Source organism: Macrobrachium nipponense, chromosome 26 (genome assembly GCF_015104395.2).
Source record: "Macrobrachium nipponense isolate FS-2020 chromosome 26, ASM1510439v2, whole genome shotgun sequence".
NCBI lineage: Eukaryota > Metazoa > Arthropoda > Malacostraca > Decapoda > Palaemonidae > Macrobrachium > Macrobrachium nipponense.
In genome coordinates this window covers 69,394,688-69,409,242 of record NC_087215.1, presented here as the reverse complement: position 1 = coordinate 69,409,242, position 14,555 = coordinate 69,394,688, and the positions used below count along the sequence as shown (strand labels likewise).

General features: G+C 37.4%; 2 protein-coding genes across 3 annotated transcripts in view; one reads left to right on the top strand and one right to left on the bottom strand.

The window, feature by feature from the left end:
* LOC135199865 (uncharacterized) overlaps positions 1-1,962 on the top strand; it is a 3,339-nt gene extending 1,377 nt beyond the window's left edge. The window contains exons 3-6 of one of the 2 annotated variants that reach the window (XM_064227998.1): positions 24-72; positions 387-469; positions 1,030-1,209; positions 1,842-1,962. In XM_064227998.1, the coding sequence (XP_064084068.1) occupies positions 24-72; positions 387-469; positions 1,030-1,209; positions 1,842-1,874 (345 nt within the window). In that variant the 3' untranslated portion in view covers positions 1,875-1,962. Of the gene's footprint in view, positions 1-23; positions 73-386; positions 470-1,029; positions 1,306-1,841 lie in introns of those variants that run through there. The other variant, XM_064227997.1, reaches the window with a different exon arrangement.
* A 4,976-nt stretch (positions 1,963-6,938) lies between these two features.
* Positions 6,939-10,210, bottom strand: LOC135199863 (uncharacterized). The gene is made up of 6 exons (XM_064227996.1): positions 10,128-10,210; positions 9,048-9,152; positions 8,475-8,523; positions 8,088-8,170; positions 7,437-7,616; positions 6,939-7,129 (listed from the first exon to the last, which is right to left on the bottom strand). The coding sequence occupies exons 2-6, from the start codon at positions 9,135-9,137 to the stop codon at positions 7,067-7,069; spliced, it is 465 nt and encodes a 154-aa protein (XP_064084066.1). The 5' UTR covers positions 9,138-9,152; positions 10,128-10,210; the 3' UTR covers positions 6,939-7,066.
* Between the last annotated feature and the right edge of the window lie 4,345 nt (positions 10,211-14,555).

Here is a 14,555-nt window from a genome sequence, read left to right as displayed (position 1 = left end):
AAACAATTATCTATAATTTCCAGATCTTCAGTCTGGTTGGGCTCGGGTTTGGCATCTTCGCTGGAGTAAGTGGTAAGTTCTGCAAAACATTGTTGGTCTCTGCAAATCAGCTGTGTCTACTGGCATTCAGTTATTCGATTTATCGATCATCGTTCATTCAACCTGCATGAAAAATAAGCTTATTTTCACGTCAGTTAAATTTATTCATTTTCGTAATTCTCATTTTGAATGTCTACGTGATAAAGTCACAAATATATTCTAAAGATAATCGTATGACATTTATAATAAGATAACTTGATATGCGTTTATGATTCTTTAGAAAGTAAAGTCTTCTAGTAATTTACGTCATTTTTTTTTAATAGAAAATCCGCCATATTCTTTTCCAGGTCTGACGGAAGGATGGCTAGACGTCGGTATCGATGTTGTCAACATTATCCTGGCCGCAGTTCTCATTCATGGAATCAGGACAGTGGGTGTTGCTTTCATGAATTCTATTTCATATGATGACTTCATAATGGACATAGAATGAGTAACTTTATAGATGTTTATCAAAGTAGTGAGCAAATGTTATTAACTCTTGGTGTTTCTGGATATTAACTTGTCAATTTTGCACCTCATGCTGTGTACTGTAAGCGTACTTCAGGCTCTTTGCAGCGTCCCTTCGGTGTTTATCTGCAACCCCTTTCATTCCCTTTACTGTACCTCCGTTCATATTACCTTTCATCCACCTTACTTTCCCCACCCTCTCCTAACAGTTGTTTCATAATGCAACTGCCTTGAGGTTCTCCTCCTGTTGCACCTTTAAAGCATTCTTTACTGCCAATTCCCCTTTCAGTGCTGAATGACCTCATAGGTCCCAGTGCTTGGCCTTAGACCTAAATATTACGCTCCAAGACCTCATAGCCCCCAACACTTGGTCTTTTGACCTAAACCTTATATCCCAATTCCAGTTCCTCAAGGAGCCAGGCGACTGGCTCCACTGATTCCTCACCGAGGATCTTAATTTAGCCTTCTTGTACCCACCCTCAGGAACGCCGGCCCCTCGTCCTCGTCTGGGTATGGGCAACGATCGTCACCGTCATCCTGACGGTGGCCCTGGGCATCTTCATCATCCTTCTGACGTCATCCCTCACGGCGGCCGTCATCCTCTTCATCTTCGCCGCCATCCAGAGCTACTTCATCCTCGTCGTCAGGTCCTACGCCATCTCGGTGGGTCTCTCTCTCTCTCTCTCTATGAATGTTTAATCTATCTCTCTATCTTTTCGCCTTTTCTTCGAATTATTATCCCCTCCTCCAAATGTTTAGTACTCCTACTTTTCTTTTTATTGCTCTCTCTCTCTCTCTCTCTCTCTCTCTCTTACAAGGTAATGTTAACACTGGATATAAATGTATGTTTTATTTTACTTTTAACATAACGACTTGATATCGGAGTTGCTATGTTGTGCTTTGAAGTCTCTTTAAATTCTTTAAATGACTTGAAGGGAAAGCCATACAAAAATCTATAGTAAATTGATTGTTACTGATACTTACTGTCATTTGTTTATGTTATAACCACGGATATAAAGGGGATTCCCATGGGGCTAGTACTAGACACGGCGGCCCTCATGGGAGCGGTTGTGGTATTCAAGTGAAATTTTAAGAAAATGCTACTGTAAATTATATATAAATATACATAATAGCAGGCGAATTCTTAGTGGATATTTTGAGCTTCCTTTAAGAGCAAGAGTCCGTGCCAGCACAAGCCTGGCTTAATCTAGAACAACACACAAGCCTGGCTTCATCTGAAACAACTACCTACGTAATTGATTCACGCGCTTTATTTTCTTCTTCTTCTCCGTTAGCTGGAGACACCAGAGCTCCCGGTATCGCGGTAGACTCTACACGACAGGACCATCACTGAGACGAGATGATTTTGCACCACGAATCCTTGGCGCTGTCGACATATAACGGTCTCAGTAAGTCATGGATGACATGTAGTACTACTGATTGTTTTAATTTATTTACTTGTATGAATAAATCTACATAAGGTTTCTGTTCGTTTTGTTTCATTCCCAACGACGGTTGGTTTCGAAAAAGTTCGTTGTAGATGAAGGTTTTGTCTGGGTTTTACCTTTGGGTTTATTGGGAATTTGAGCTGATTTCCGCATTATAGCAAATGGTCCCCTCTTATCTGTTCATGACTGGATTACGCCCCAAAGTAAGAAGACAAATAGATGAAAAATAAAAAAAATCTCAAAGTATTATCAGGCTATAACAATTTTGATAGTTAACTCTTCCAACATAATGTGAACTGTGGATGTTTGTTTATGTACACAAACACCCAAGAACTCAGTTTTCGTGGAAGGGTTGAAAATAACTTTATTGAAAAAGTCACCGATATGAAATTATTTTTAATTCTCTGATAATCTCTAACGTAGGAGAAAAGTATGTTCTCATGTCTTTATGATTAAAGTAGAAATTAGGGCAACCAAGTTTGTTTAAAATGCATGAAGTTTCTCGATCTTACGATATAAAAGCATTTAATAAAACCCCAGTAAAGGTAGGAGCATAAATAAAAAAAAGTTACGTTGTATGAAATTAAGATTGCATGAAGTGTCTAAGTCTAAAATAATAATGATAAACAGGATTATCCACACTTACAAAAGGACCGGTATTAGTAGCTGGAATTTTCCTTTATAACGGCTGTAAGTCCCGCGACAGAAGTCACGAGCCTTCTCAAAGCTCGGCCCAAGGTACCTGCATTCTCCCAAGGTCTAGAGAAGACCTTGTTCTTTAAACTTATGCTGTTCAGGGGTCAGTAGTTAGAGGGACTGGCTCCGCAGTGCACAGTGTCTTGTTTTCTATTTCGTGATATTTTAGCATAGGTTCGTTACTTTATTTGCGTCAACAAAAGTCTTATAAACTCGATCTACAATGAAACTTTTCAAAAGCATGCAGAAAACAACCGTTGGCTCGTGCGTTTACTGTGGATTTCAGAATAAAGAACAAAATTTATTTCCCACAAAACAAGTAACTGTAATCAACTAAAGCTAGAACAATATGTATATAAAAACCCATTTTGCTCAGTAAGATTAATAGAATTGGGGAAATTCCTGCTTGTAGTCAAACAACACGCAGTGGAATAATTCAAATAACATTGAGACTAACAATGCGCGAACAATACTGTCATAGCAGTGCATGATATAGTGCTAGGTCCAGAGATTTAAAAAAATGCTATAGACATTGGTACTACAGCAGTGCTTCTGCGAAGACTTCAACATATTCCACCAAGGAGAGTAAGTTCTCGAGATTGGGGTCTCCGCACATGGAGGAATTATGTTAGATATGAGGTATTATGCTACTTTTATGTATACCAGTTCACGACATTTGTTTACACACAAAACTCCATACGAAATTCATAATGAAATCTTACAAGTTCGCTGACAAATGCCGTTACCCATTTGGTGGTGGTTCTAATTTATTGACGCGATTAAGGTTCCCGGATTTTATGACATAGAATTGTCAGGTTGGCTAGCATATAAAGAAAGCTTTTTATTATTTTCGACTGGAAATGAGGTTTCTAAGTCATGGTTCGCCAATTAAGTGTGATTGTGGAATTCAGGCGTTGCTTAAAAAAGGAGAAAAAAAACTCAGTTCTTAGTCATGATTCGTTTGGTGCAGAGCAGACGCGAGATTCTTGTCCATTGTATTATTCCAGCCTGTTTGAACGTTTTTAGGATCCTTTGAGCGTTTCTAGGGTTTAATTGGATAACAAAGTAAAATTTTAACGATATTGGAAGCCGCTATATCCGACCATGGGAAATCGTTTTTTGGGTGTCAAAAACAAAATACTAGTAGTGAAATATGAAGGCGTATTCCAAGATCCATACGATATCCTGCCTCTGCGAGCTGTGGAACTTCTGACAAAGGTAAGGTTTTATTGAATGTTCTTAGACGAAAACCACTCACAAGATATAAAGTAAGTGTCTAGTAACCTACTATGAGATTCAGGGCCTCTGTAACACGGTTTTTTCGCAATAACTTTTTATCTATGCATTTCATAAATACGTATAACCCTTATTCAGAATACATATCTACACATAAATTTTGACTGTATTCTGCATTACGTAGGTTGAATAAATTTGGTACTTATAATGTAAAAGTGACTTTTTTTGAAGACGGGCCAACTTACTCGGAGAAAAGGTTTCGAACGCACTCGTTACGTAACTTATGACAGCATTTCTTCCCTCTTTCTCGATGGGTGATTGGCTATACGTAACGAAGGCTATACCTCTGGCAACAATGACAAACAAATTTAAATACAAGCAAAGCAGTACACCTTTATGAACTCTGAAACCTCTCCACTGATAATTGCCATAATGAACAAACCAACAAAATATGTTAATAAATACAAAAACACTTCGATTATTAGTCTAACTCCCAAAATAAGTTTCCTAAGAATTTACAGTCTACTTTATAGGTCACAATCAGATTGACAAGATGTAGGGAATAGTTGGTAATTTTCAAAAAACATAGTAGACAAGCTTGATTTGATAACTGCTATATCCAATGTCAAGCAATTTTTATTTATTGGCTATCTACCTATTTACTGAAAAAAAATAGCCGGTACCGTATTTTGGCTTTAAACCTTCACCAGTAATGATCGTCAGAATGATAACTTCATGAGGCTCCACCCACTTTGGCCTCGTTATAATTCGGGATAACACTGAAGGCTATCATGGGCATTGTTGGATTACAAAATTTAACTTCTGTCTATAAAAAACTCATTTCTCGAGTAGTTGTAAGAAGTGCTAAATGATCCTCAAGGATCCCAGCAGTTGGCCTAAACGTTTAATTCATGTATATTACGCATATACTGTTGCGGCACTACTGCTACAGTAGTATTACTACGCTAGCACAGATACCCCACCCACATCTATGTATCGTTCCGCCATTCATAAAGTCTTCGGGTTTCAGAGCCGATGGAACAAGGAGAATGATTTTCTGTCTAGTGGATGGGCGGGACAACATTTCGTCAAAAGGTGTTTACTTTGCTTACGTAATGAATGTTTTTCGACTCTTGGGTCGTAATCATTGGCCATGGCGTCGGCTAGATAATTTTTACTCTATAAAAATTAAAACTATCGGGTTTAGGTTATTGATAATGCTAACAAAATTTGTGTGTGGTTGTAAAATATACATATGTCAACTTTCAGCTACATCCGATGCTTTGACAAGGAGCAAAGTCCAAAAAACCGTGTTACAGAGGCCCTGAATCTCATAGTAGGTTTTGTTAGTGTAATGTTCCAGGTTGGGTAGAGACCGGCGCCCTAGGTTAGGTTAAGTTTGGTTGCATCACCATTATCTGTTATTATCTATATATAGTGCCATAGGCTATGTTGGGTGGGGGAGGGGGAGCTATCTATGGGCCTGGCACTGTAGCTAGTTAGGTATTAATATTTGAAGATGTCAACTTCACTTGAGGTAAAGAAAATAGCTATTCCATAGCAGACAGTTCCCAAAGCAGTACACACTTAATTCATGCAAACTGTGTTTTCATAAAATCCAAAGACAGCTCTAAATATCACTTAGATCAGACGTTTAGACTTATATTCTTTATCAGAAGCATGGTTTTTGGTTTAAGAGAATTTCAGTTTGGGTTTTTGTGGCATATGCGATATTTTTGATATTACTATAGGATATAAAATGAAATTCTTATAAGACACTAGTGGCGAAAAAGTGCGGAAAATTAAGTAGTGGGGATGGCAATAGTATTTTTAGCAGACTTGGGTTAGAACAAGGCGTGAAAACGACAAAGAGGGCTGGTATAGACCCCTGAACTCAGAGATAAGGAGAGATTGGAGCCATGTCATTAGCGTAGCTTAGATGTTGTCGAGTGTCACTTGGTAGATATTTCAGCTTCTTAAAAGTGAGTTTTGATATATTGTATACCAGTCCACTTGGGTATTGAATAACAATTGAGTCTATCGTCTTCAGCTTTTCCCATTTCTATACGGGCTCGCTGTTTCTAGTCAGCCTTCTCCATCTTCCTCTGTCCTGTACATCTTGTTCTCTTAGACCTTTTTCCTTCATGTCATTCAATAATTTATCCTTCCACCTGAACTTTGGCCCTCCACCTCCATGTTCATAACCCTCTTACATACGTGTTCATCTTCTCTCCTCATGACATAATTGTGAGAGTAACATTCATTAAATTTTTCATTTTGTAACTCTAGTCATAGGAAAACTTGTTTACTTGCATGTTTTCATGCAGATATTTAATAATCTATGTAAAACTTTCTCGCCTGACTCCACCGTTGGTCCTCAACTTTTTTTTGTTTGTTTGTTCGTATGGTGCTTTTACGTTGCATGGAACCAGTGGTTATTCAGCAACGGGACCAACGGCTTTACGTGACTTCCGAACCACGTCGAGAGTGAACTTCTGTCACCAGAAATACACATCTCTCACTCCTCAATGGAATGGCCGAGAATCGAACCCGCGACCACCGAGGTGGGACGCTAATACCATACCAACCACGCCGCTGAGGCGCTTTTTTTTATTTCGACCAAATGTTCCGAGTTATGGGGTCATGGTGACATTTACATTTAGAGTGAAGTTTTCCCGATCTTTTGCCGCTAGTTTTATGCGCATTGGGTTTTTGTGTATCGTTTGTATTGAGTAATGATTGCTACAGTTTATTTATGAAATCTGTTATCAATGGGATCCTGTGTCTTTTTTAACTATCTTTTTGTAGCAAAGTGTTCCTCACTACTTCAACTTTAATAAAACCACAAATCAAAGTTGAGGTTGCTTTCTTGTTTGCAATTTGAAATGTCCGTTCGAAATAAAAAAATAACCAAAGAATAAGGTACACCACACTTAATGTTGCAAAGTCTGATCAGACGAAGTCGTCAAGTGTCGAAAATGAAACAACCAAATCAAAATTTACTTCGAAATTTATTCAAGAATGAAATAAATAAAACATGCAGAAAACTAAAATGTGATTGGCAATAACTACTCATTTGTTGCACAAATAAACTGACAGAGTTCTTCGGCGTCTGCTGAAAATACTGTGTCTTCCAACGGTCATTGCTGCTGCAAAGCCTGCAACGTCGATTGGCGCGTTACTGGCAGTTCTGGCGTCTCCAGCTGAAAGTAAACAAAGAAAACGGAACACTAAATTCTTTTGCGAAAGAAGAAGAAGAAGAAAAAAGAAATGATAACTGTGCTATAGACTTTCCGAGTAAAATTCTGTAGGAAAATCAATGTTTTTTTTTTTTATTATAGACGTACAAGTGATCCAACAAGAATGAACAATAATGATTAAAAAAGGCTTTATTATACATTATTTTAAACTTATATTTATGAAATACGTTATTTAGATGAAAACATGGCAAGATAAATCAATGCAACTTTCTCGAAGGCAAGTATATGGAAATCCAAGTGTCACTCTTACCGACACGGCGTATGACCAGACGACTAGGATGAAGTAGGCCTGGATGGCGGCAAAGATGAAGAGGATAATGGCTGCCGTGACGGATGAGGACAGAAGGATGACGAAGATGCCCAGGATGACGGTTAGGATGATCGTGACGATCGTTGTCCACACCCAGGCGAGGACGAAGCGGCGTTGCTCCTGAGGCGAGAAAAGAATTAAGTTTGATTTATGAGCTTTTTAAGTTGGATATTAGGTTGGTTCTAACGTAGAGGAGAGATACTACTACAGCGGTTAATAGTTATTGAATAACAGGATAAATTTGTAATGGGAACAAAATGGATTGTATTATTTTTGTAAATTAATTGAAAATATGAGGATAAAATTAGGCCTAGTTTTGTTTTACGTTTAATATGCTCTTTGTAAAATTAATGGCGATAATACACGTAAGAGCTAGCGAGTATTCAATAAAAGGAAGTATATCATAGAAATAATTGTATACTGATGAAAGATAACGACAGAAAAACAAACATATTCTGACCTGTTAAAAAAAATAATAAAAAAATCCTATTCTTACAGAGCTTTAATTAAAGGTACTGATCCTCACTAAAGACATGATAATAATTTAGATTAACAATAAACCCAAAAATTAGTTAAAAAAAAAAAACTCACGGTCCTAATGCCATGGATGAGGATGGCAGCCAGGATGATGTTGACCACGTCGATGGCAACATCCACCCATCCTTCCAGAAGACCTGTAGAAGAAGAAGAAGGAGAATGCGAACGTCAGCAAGTAATGTTTCTCATATAAATCATAAACGAAAAAGATTGTGAATTCAAACCCCAAGACACAAGTACAAGAAGAGGTGCTCAGTAAGTAATGTTTCTCATATAAATCATCGCGGAAAAAATGAAGGGGAATTCAAAACTCAAGACAGGCGATAAAAAATTATTGGATAAAGTGACCGAATGTTTTAGCCGAGTCGTTCGCTTGTTGGAGAGTTGAAAAGTTTAAGGTGATTCATATTTCAAGCCGGAGGAAAAAATGACGTAACTTACCAATTACTCCAGCGAAGATGCCAAGCCCTAAGCCTATGATGCTCAGTACCTGAAAAATTGAAGACACATTACGTTAATACCAAACGGAAGTCAAGACGCGCCCGTGCGCGCACACACGTCACGTGCGGGGAGAGGTTACAAGCTACGCTATACCCTTTTCTACCTTGGTACAAACTCAGTACCGTCGACTAATAGCAGGTACTTTCGTGGGGGCTACAATGAATTTAAGGGCCTTCCCCATAGGATCGACCCCTGGTTTCATGCGTAGATTATATGCAGTGCATTAATTTGTATGTATAGATATATACTATATATATATATATATATATATACATAGGTAGGTCGTCCGGGACTTCAATTATTACTTTTATGATAAATTATATCTGCGTGACTGTAAGTTTTCATTGATTTACAACTGACCATGACCTTGTTCCTGTTGGTTGTCAGAGCTCAGGGGTTCGCACAGAGCCTCCTGCTCCCTTTCACACCTTACCAAACTGAAGGGCTGCCTCTTGGCAAAGACAAGTGCTGGCATAAGGCCAGCGTCAGCTAAACCAGCCACCAAGAGCTTACCAGGCTGAGAATGGCGATGATGAGAGCTCCTGTTCTGAGAGAACACCCACAGCAGCAGCTGGTGAGAACGAACTTCTGGTGGTCTGCCATTTTCTCTTCTGGATGCTGGAAGATGGAATTCGAAACGATAAGCGCTGTGAAGTGACCTTGTGTGGGTTAGACTGTGGAAGGTATATTATAGACATGGAAGAGACTGGGCAATGGTTGTACATTCACAAAGACACTGGATCGTAAACATTGATGGGGAATTCACAAAGACTTGGATTATAAACAATGACAGAAAATTCAGATATAAATTGGATTGTAAACTATGGCAAAATTCAGAGACGTTGGATCATAAACAATGATGGGAAATTCACAAAGACTTGGATTATAAATTAAGACAGATAATTCACAAAGAAATTGGATCATAAACAGTGATAGGAAATTCACAAGGACTTGGATCGTAAACAATGAAGGGAAATTCACAAAGATTTGGATCTTAAACAATGACAGAAAAATTCACAAAGACATTGTATTGTAAACAATGACAGAAAATTCACAGACTTGGATCGTAAACAATGACATAAAATTCACAAAGACTTTGATCGTAAGTAATGATATAAAATTCACAAAGACTTTGATCGTAAGCAATGATATAAAATTCACAGACTTTGATCGTAAGCAATGATATAAAATTCACAAAGACTTGGATCGTAAGCAATGATATAACATTTACAGAGACTTGGATCGTAAGCAATGATATAAAATTCACAAAGCCTTGGATCGTAAACAATGACAGAAAATTTACAGAGACTTGGATCGTAAACAATGATATAAAATTCACAAAGACTTGGATCGTAAACAATCAAAGAAAATTCACAAAGAAATTGGATTTCATAATCAAGATATGATGCATGTAAAAATGAGTGTAATCTTGAATTTGGGGATACAATTTTAATTACAGTGACGAAAATACCAGACTCAGTTCGGATCGAAAATGCCCGCTAGCGAATTCACGAATAATACGCGTGTTAGTGTAATACCAAGGAGAATTAAATGAAATAAACAAATATCACTTCAATGTAACTTCTGACCAACCTGGTGAAATATGTCCCTTTTTCTCGGAGAAAGAGTAATGCCTTAGCCTGCTGTTTGTCTTGACAGCGTATAATGATACTGATAGCAAAGGAAGGTTCGTGTGTCCCTTATATACCCAGAGAGCTTTCGGAAAAAGGGTTACCATTGATTAAAAAAAAAAATCTACATAATTCGCTTTATACACAAGAAAGGGATAAACGTCACGTCGTTACGAAGAAAACGCGAAAGAAATTTGGATTGTTTTGGCGCCGGGACTTCCGGCGCCGGGTTGGTAAGTCACTGAAGACGTCAGAGGTGGCCCAGGGATCAATTAATACCGAGCTGTTGTATAATTGCTTTTCGAATTCATTTCCTTTCACCTTGACCGGACTGTTTCCGTATCCGAGTACCCACAGAGACAGAGAGAGGGAATTACGTTTACGTGAAAGTAATGCATCAATTAACCTTTAGAGGTTCGTCCGAACCTACGTAGGTTAGGCTATTAACACCTTACGTTTGTAGATCTAAGTATATCTAAGTTTAACACCTTTATATTTATAGACCTAAGTGTATCTAAGTTTAACACCTTCATGTTTATAGACCTAAGTGTATCTAAGTTTAACCAAACCACTGAGCTGATTAATTAACAGCTCTCCCAGGGCTGGCCCGAAGGATTAGGTATTTTTACGTGGCTAGGAACCCGTTGGCTACTTAGCAACGGGACTTACAGCTTACTGTGGGATCCGAACCGCATTATGTCGAGAAATGAATTTCTAATCACCAGAAACAAACTCCTCTGATTCCTCCACGTTGGCAGAACTGGGAATCGAACTCGGGATTACCGAATCGGTAGGCGAGCACGTGAAGCACTCGTCTAACGAGGAACTGTTTGTAGACCTAGTAGACCTTTCTTCTACATCATTCGGGCTTCAATACAGTTCCTTCAGTCGGCATTCAATCCTTCATTAGTATCCGCCATTCCTTACACCTCATATGCTGCCATATGCCCCGTAGGGGTTGAGTGCCATCAGTGCACCTCGCGCATTGCACTGTAAGCATTACTTTCTGTTCTTTGCAGCGTCCCTTCGGCCCGTAGCTGCAACCCCTTCCATTCCTTTTATCGTACCTCTCTTTTTATTCTCTTTCCTTGCAGCTGTCCTGAGGCCCCTAGCTGCAACCCCTATTAATTCCTTTTACCGTACCTCTATTCATATTATCTTTCTCACATCTTACTGTACACCCTTTCCTAACAATCGTCCCGAAATTATTCTCAGCGCTGAATGACTTCAAAGGTCCCAGCACTAGGCCTACGGCTTGCATTTTATATTCCAGTTCCAATACTGGAATAAGCAATAAACAATTAAGACGCGTAGACGTGGTTGCGCAAAACCGGAACTGATGTAGTAGAGTTCCGTCATTCATTCTGACGTCACATATTAATCATATTTTTTCTTTAACAAACTTCCTTTTACGAACTTTTGAAAAACCCTTATATGTCACAATACTTCCAAAAAAAAAAAAAAGAGTGACCTTGATTGGCCCATAGGGAAAAACCGCTATGATCCATTAAAAAAAAAAAAAAAATCGATACAGGAAATCAATTTGCATCTAGTGACAAATCCTGTGACTATCCACGCAAGAGTGTCACAGTGGCGTGATCGGTATGGTCTTGGCCTGCCACCTCGGTGGTCGCGAGTTCGATCCTCGGGCATTCCACTGAGGGGGGTGAGAGATGTGTATTTCTGATGATAGAAGTTCACTCTCGACGTGGTTCTGAAGTCGCGTACTAAAGCCGTTGGTCCCGTTGCTGAATAACCGCTGGTTCCATGCAACGTAAAAACACCATACAAACAAACTATCCACGCACACATACCCTACACTTTTCAGCGGTATCCGGCCGTCTCCCCCAGTCCTTAGTAACGGGATTCGGATGTCTATTTCGAATAGGACACTCCAACCAGACGGATGTCCGATTATCACACTCTCTCGGGCCGGATGTTGATAACCAGATGGGCTTTAGGTTCCCCTGGCTGGCGCAGGTAATTTTTTTTTTTTTCTGAGAGGACCCTGTGGTTAGATGGTTAGCTCTTTTGCAAATGTAATTCCTAACTAATTCCTGAGAATCGTTTGTTATAAGTTTGTGAGATATGTATATATATATATATATATATATATATATATATATATACTTTACTAGATATATATATATATATATATATATATATATATATATATATATATATATATATATATATATATATATATATATATATATATATATACTATATATATATATATATATATATATATATATATATATCATATATATCATACATATCATATATATCATACATATACATATATATACTATATATATATATATATATATATATATATATATATATATATATATATATATATAGATCAGTGTTATATGACTTTTTTAAAATAATTTTTTTATATTTGAATTCCATTTATTGTAATTTCTTGGTGCAGAAATGAAGTTCTGTTCCTAATAATAATAATAATAATAATAATAATAATAATAATAATAATAATAATAATAATAATAATCTTTCGCTTGCCTCTTTGTTGCTCCGAAAATAATAATGCGTAATCCATTTTATCGCTGATCACTGATGGTATTACTTTAATGACATGTAAAAGAAGAAGGAGAAGGAGAAGAAGAGAAGATGATGATGATGAAGAAGAAGAAGAAGAAGAAGAGAGAGAGAGAGAGAGAGAGAGAGAGAGAGAGAGAGAGAGAGAGAGAGAGAGAGAAGAAGCAAGATGAATAACAATAGCCTCGATCCCGTTTTACATACAGAAGGCAGGCTGGCGTGAGCAAGATCAAAATCACTAATACTTACCCCCGTAGGAGGATAGAGCCGTCAGTGCACCTCAGGCTTGGTGCACTGTAGGCATCACCTACAGGTTCGTCGCAGCGTCTCTTCGGACCTTAGCTGCAATCCCTTTCATTCCTTTTACTGCACCTCTATTCATACTCTAATTCTTCGGTCTTACTTTCCATCATCTAACAGTTTTCCTCCTGTTACACTCATGTATCTTTTACTCTCAATGTTCCTATCACCGCTGAATGACTTCGTGTGTCCCATCACTTGGTCTTATTCCCGAATCATACGTTCTCTGTCAATGTTTACACTCTATGGACGTCACAGTCCTCCAAGAAAATGCAAAGAAGAAGAAGTGTTTGTAAACAACTTTGAAAGGAGGTAATCTCACAGCGGAGGACTACAATCAGGGTTGATGATTATTTTTATCTTATGGAAAATTAAAAAAAAAAAAAAAATGTGATGTTTTAATTTTCATGATTTATTTGATTTTTTTTTTTTATCTATTTGAGTTTTTTTTTATTTGTTAGATGTTTTTTCAATCCTTTTTTCCCCTCAAAATGTATTTTACGGCAGAATTACTATTGATTTATCTTTTAGGTTTCAGTTCTGTCCTAAAGTATTACTTGCAATTTTTTATATGAAAATAAATAGATGCAGCATAATGCTCAAGTTTTTATTAACCTCCAAACCGTATTCTTCAATTTGTTTGCTTTCAAATAAAAAAATCAAAACAATAAAAAAGATCATGATTTTTTTAAATGAAAAAATCAATGATTTAAATGTTCATAATTCAATCTGACTTTCTTAAGGAATCCACAACAGAATTTTTTTTTCTCCTGAGAAGCAAACACCAAACCAACCACGCCACTGAGGCGCTTGTATCTTTTGGGTTAGTGATTCGTTTTTCGTGGCCGACTCGTCTCGTTTTCATATGTGAAACATCAGCCATTTTGCCGTTCGGTTTTGTTGTGCGCGTATGAAAAATAAACTGATAATTGATATATATAATTTATATATATATATATAATATATATTAATATATATTATATATATCTATATATATATTAATATATAATAATATATATAATAGTATTATATATATATATTATATATATGGCTAGAACGGTTAAATACATAGTTGAGAAAAACAGACAATCAGAAGTGCTCAGATATAGTTATAGCCATCCAGAGATAAAGATAAAAACTCAGTTTTAGATAGATAGATAGATCATCAGTTGTATGTATGTGGGTAAAACTGTCAAATGACCTTGTAAGGCGGAAGTGATGTCGATTGGCCCAATATTGGCATAGGGTACGGAAATAGGCTTTGTGCTAAAAGCGTCCGTCACTGTTTTGGTAAAGTTTCCCGATGACGTCATCTGTTTCTTCAGAATGTTGCCCAAATTTCTTTCTGGCCTCGACCCCAAAAATTGCCGGTTGCAAAACTGAATGTTTAGGGGAAAGATTTCGTTCTCCGTCTAATTATGTTGTTTTCTAGCTTTTAACCTACGAAGTCTTGAAGCTATCTAATGCATTAAGGATTTTATGAGTATAAGTATTACGCAATTGGTTTTTTGTTTGTTGTGTATGGTGT

Coding starts and splice junctions, on each gene's coding strand:
- LOC135199863 (XM_064227996.1), bottom strand. CDS start 9,137: ATGGCAGACCACCAGAAGTTCGTTCTCACCAGCTGCTGCTGTGGGTGT. Junction 8,171..8,474: donor CATCTTCGCTGGAGTAATTG/GTAAGTTACGTC, acceptor CTTCTTCTACAG/GTCTTCTGGAAGGATGGGTG. Junction 7,130..7,436: donor TCTGGTCATACGCCGTGTCG/GTAAGAGTGACA, acceptor GTTTACTTTCAG/CTGGAGACGCCAGAACTGCC.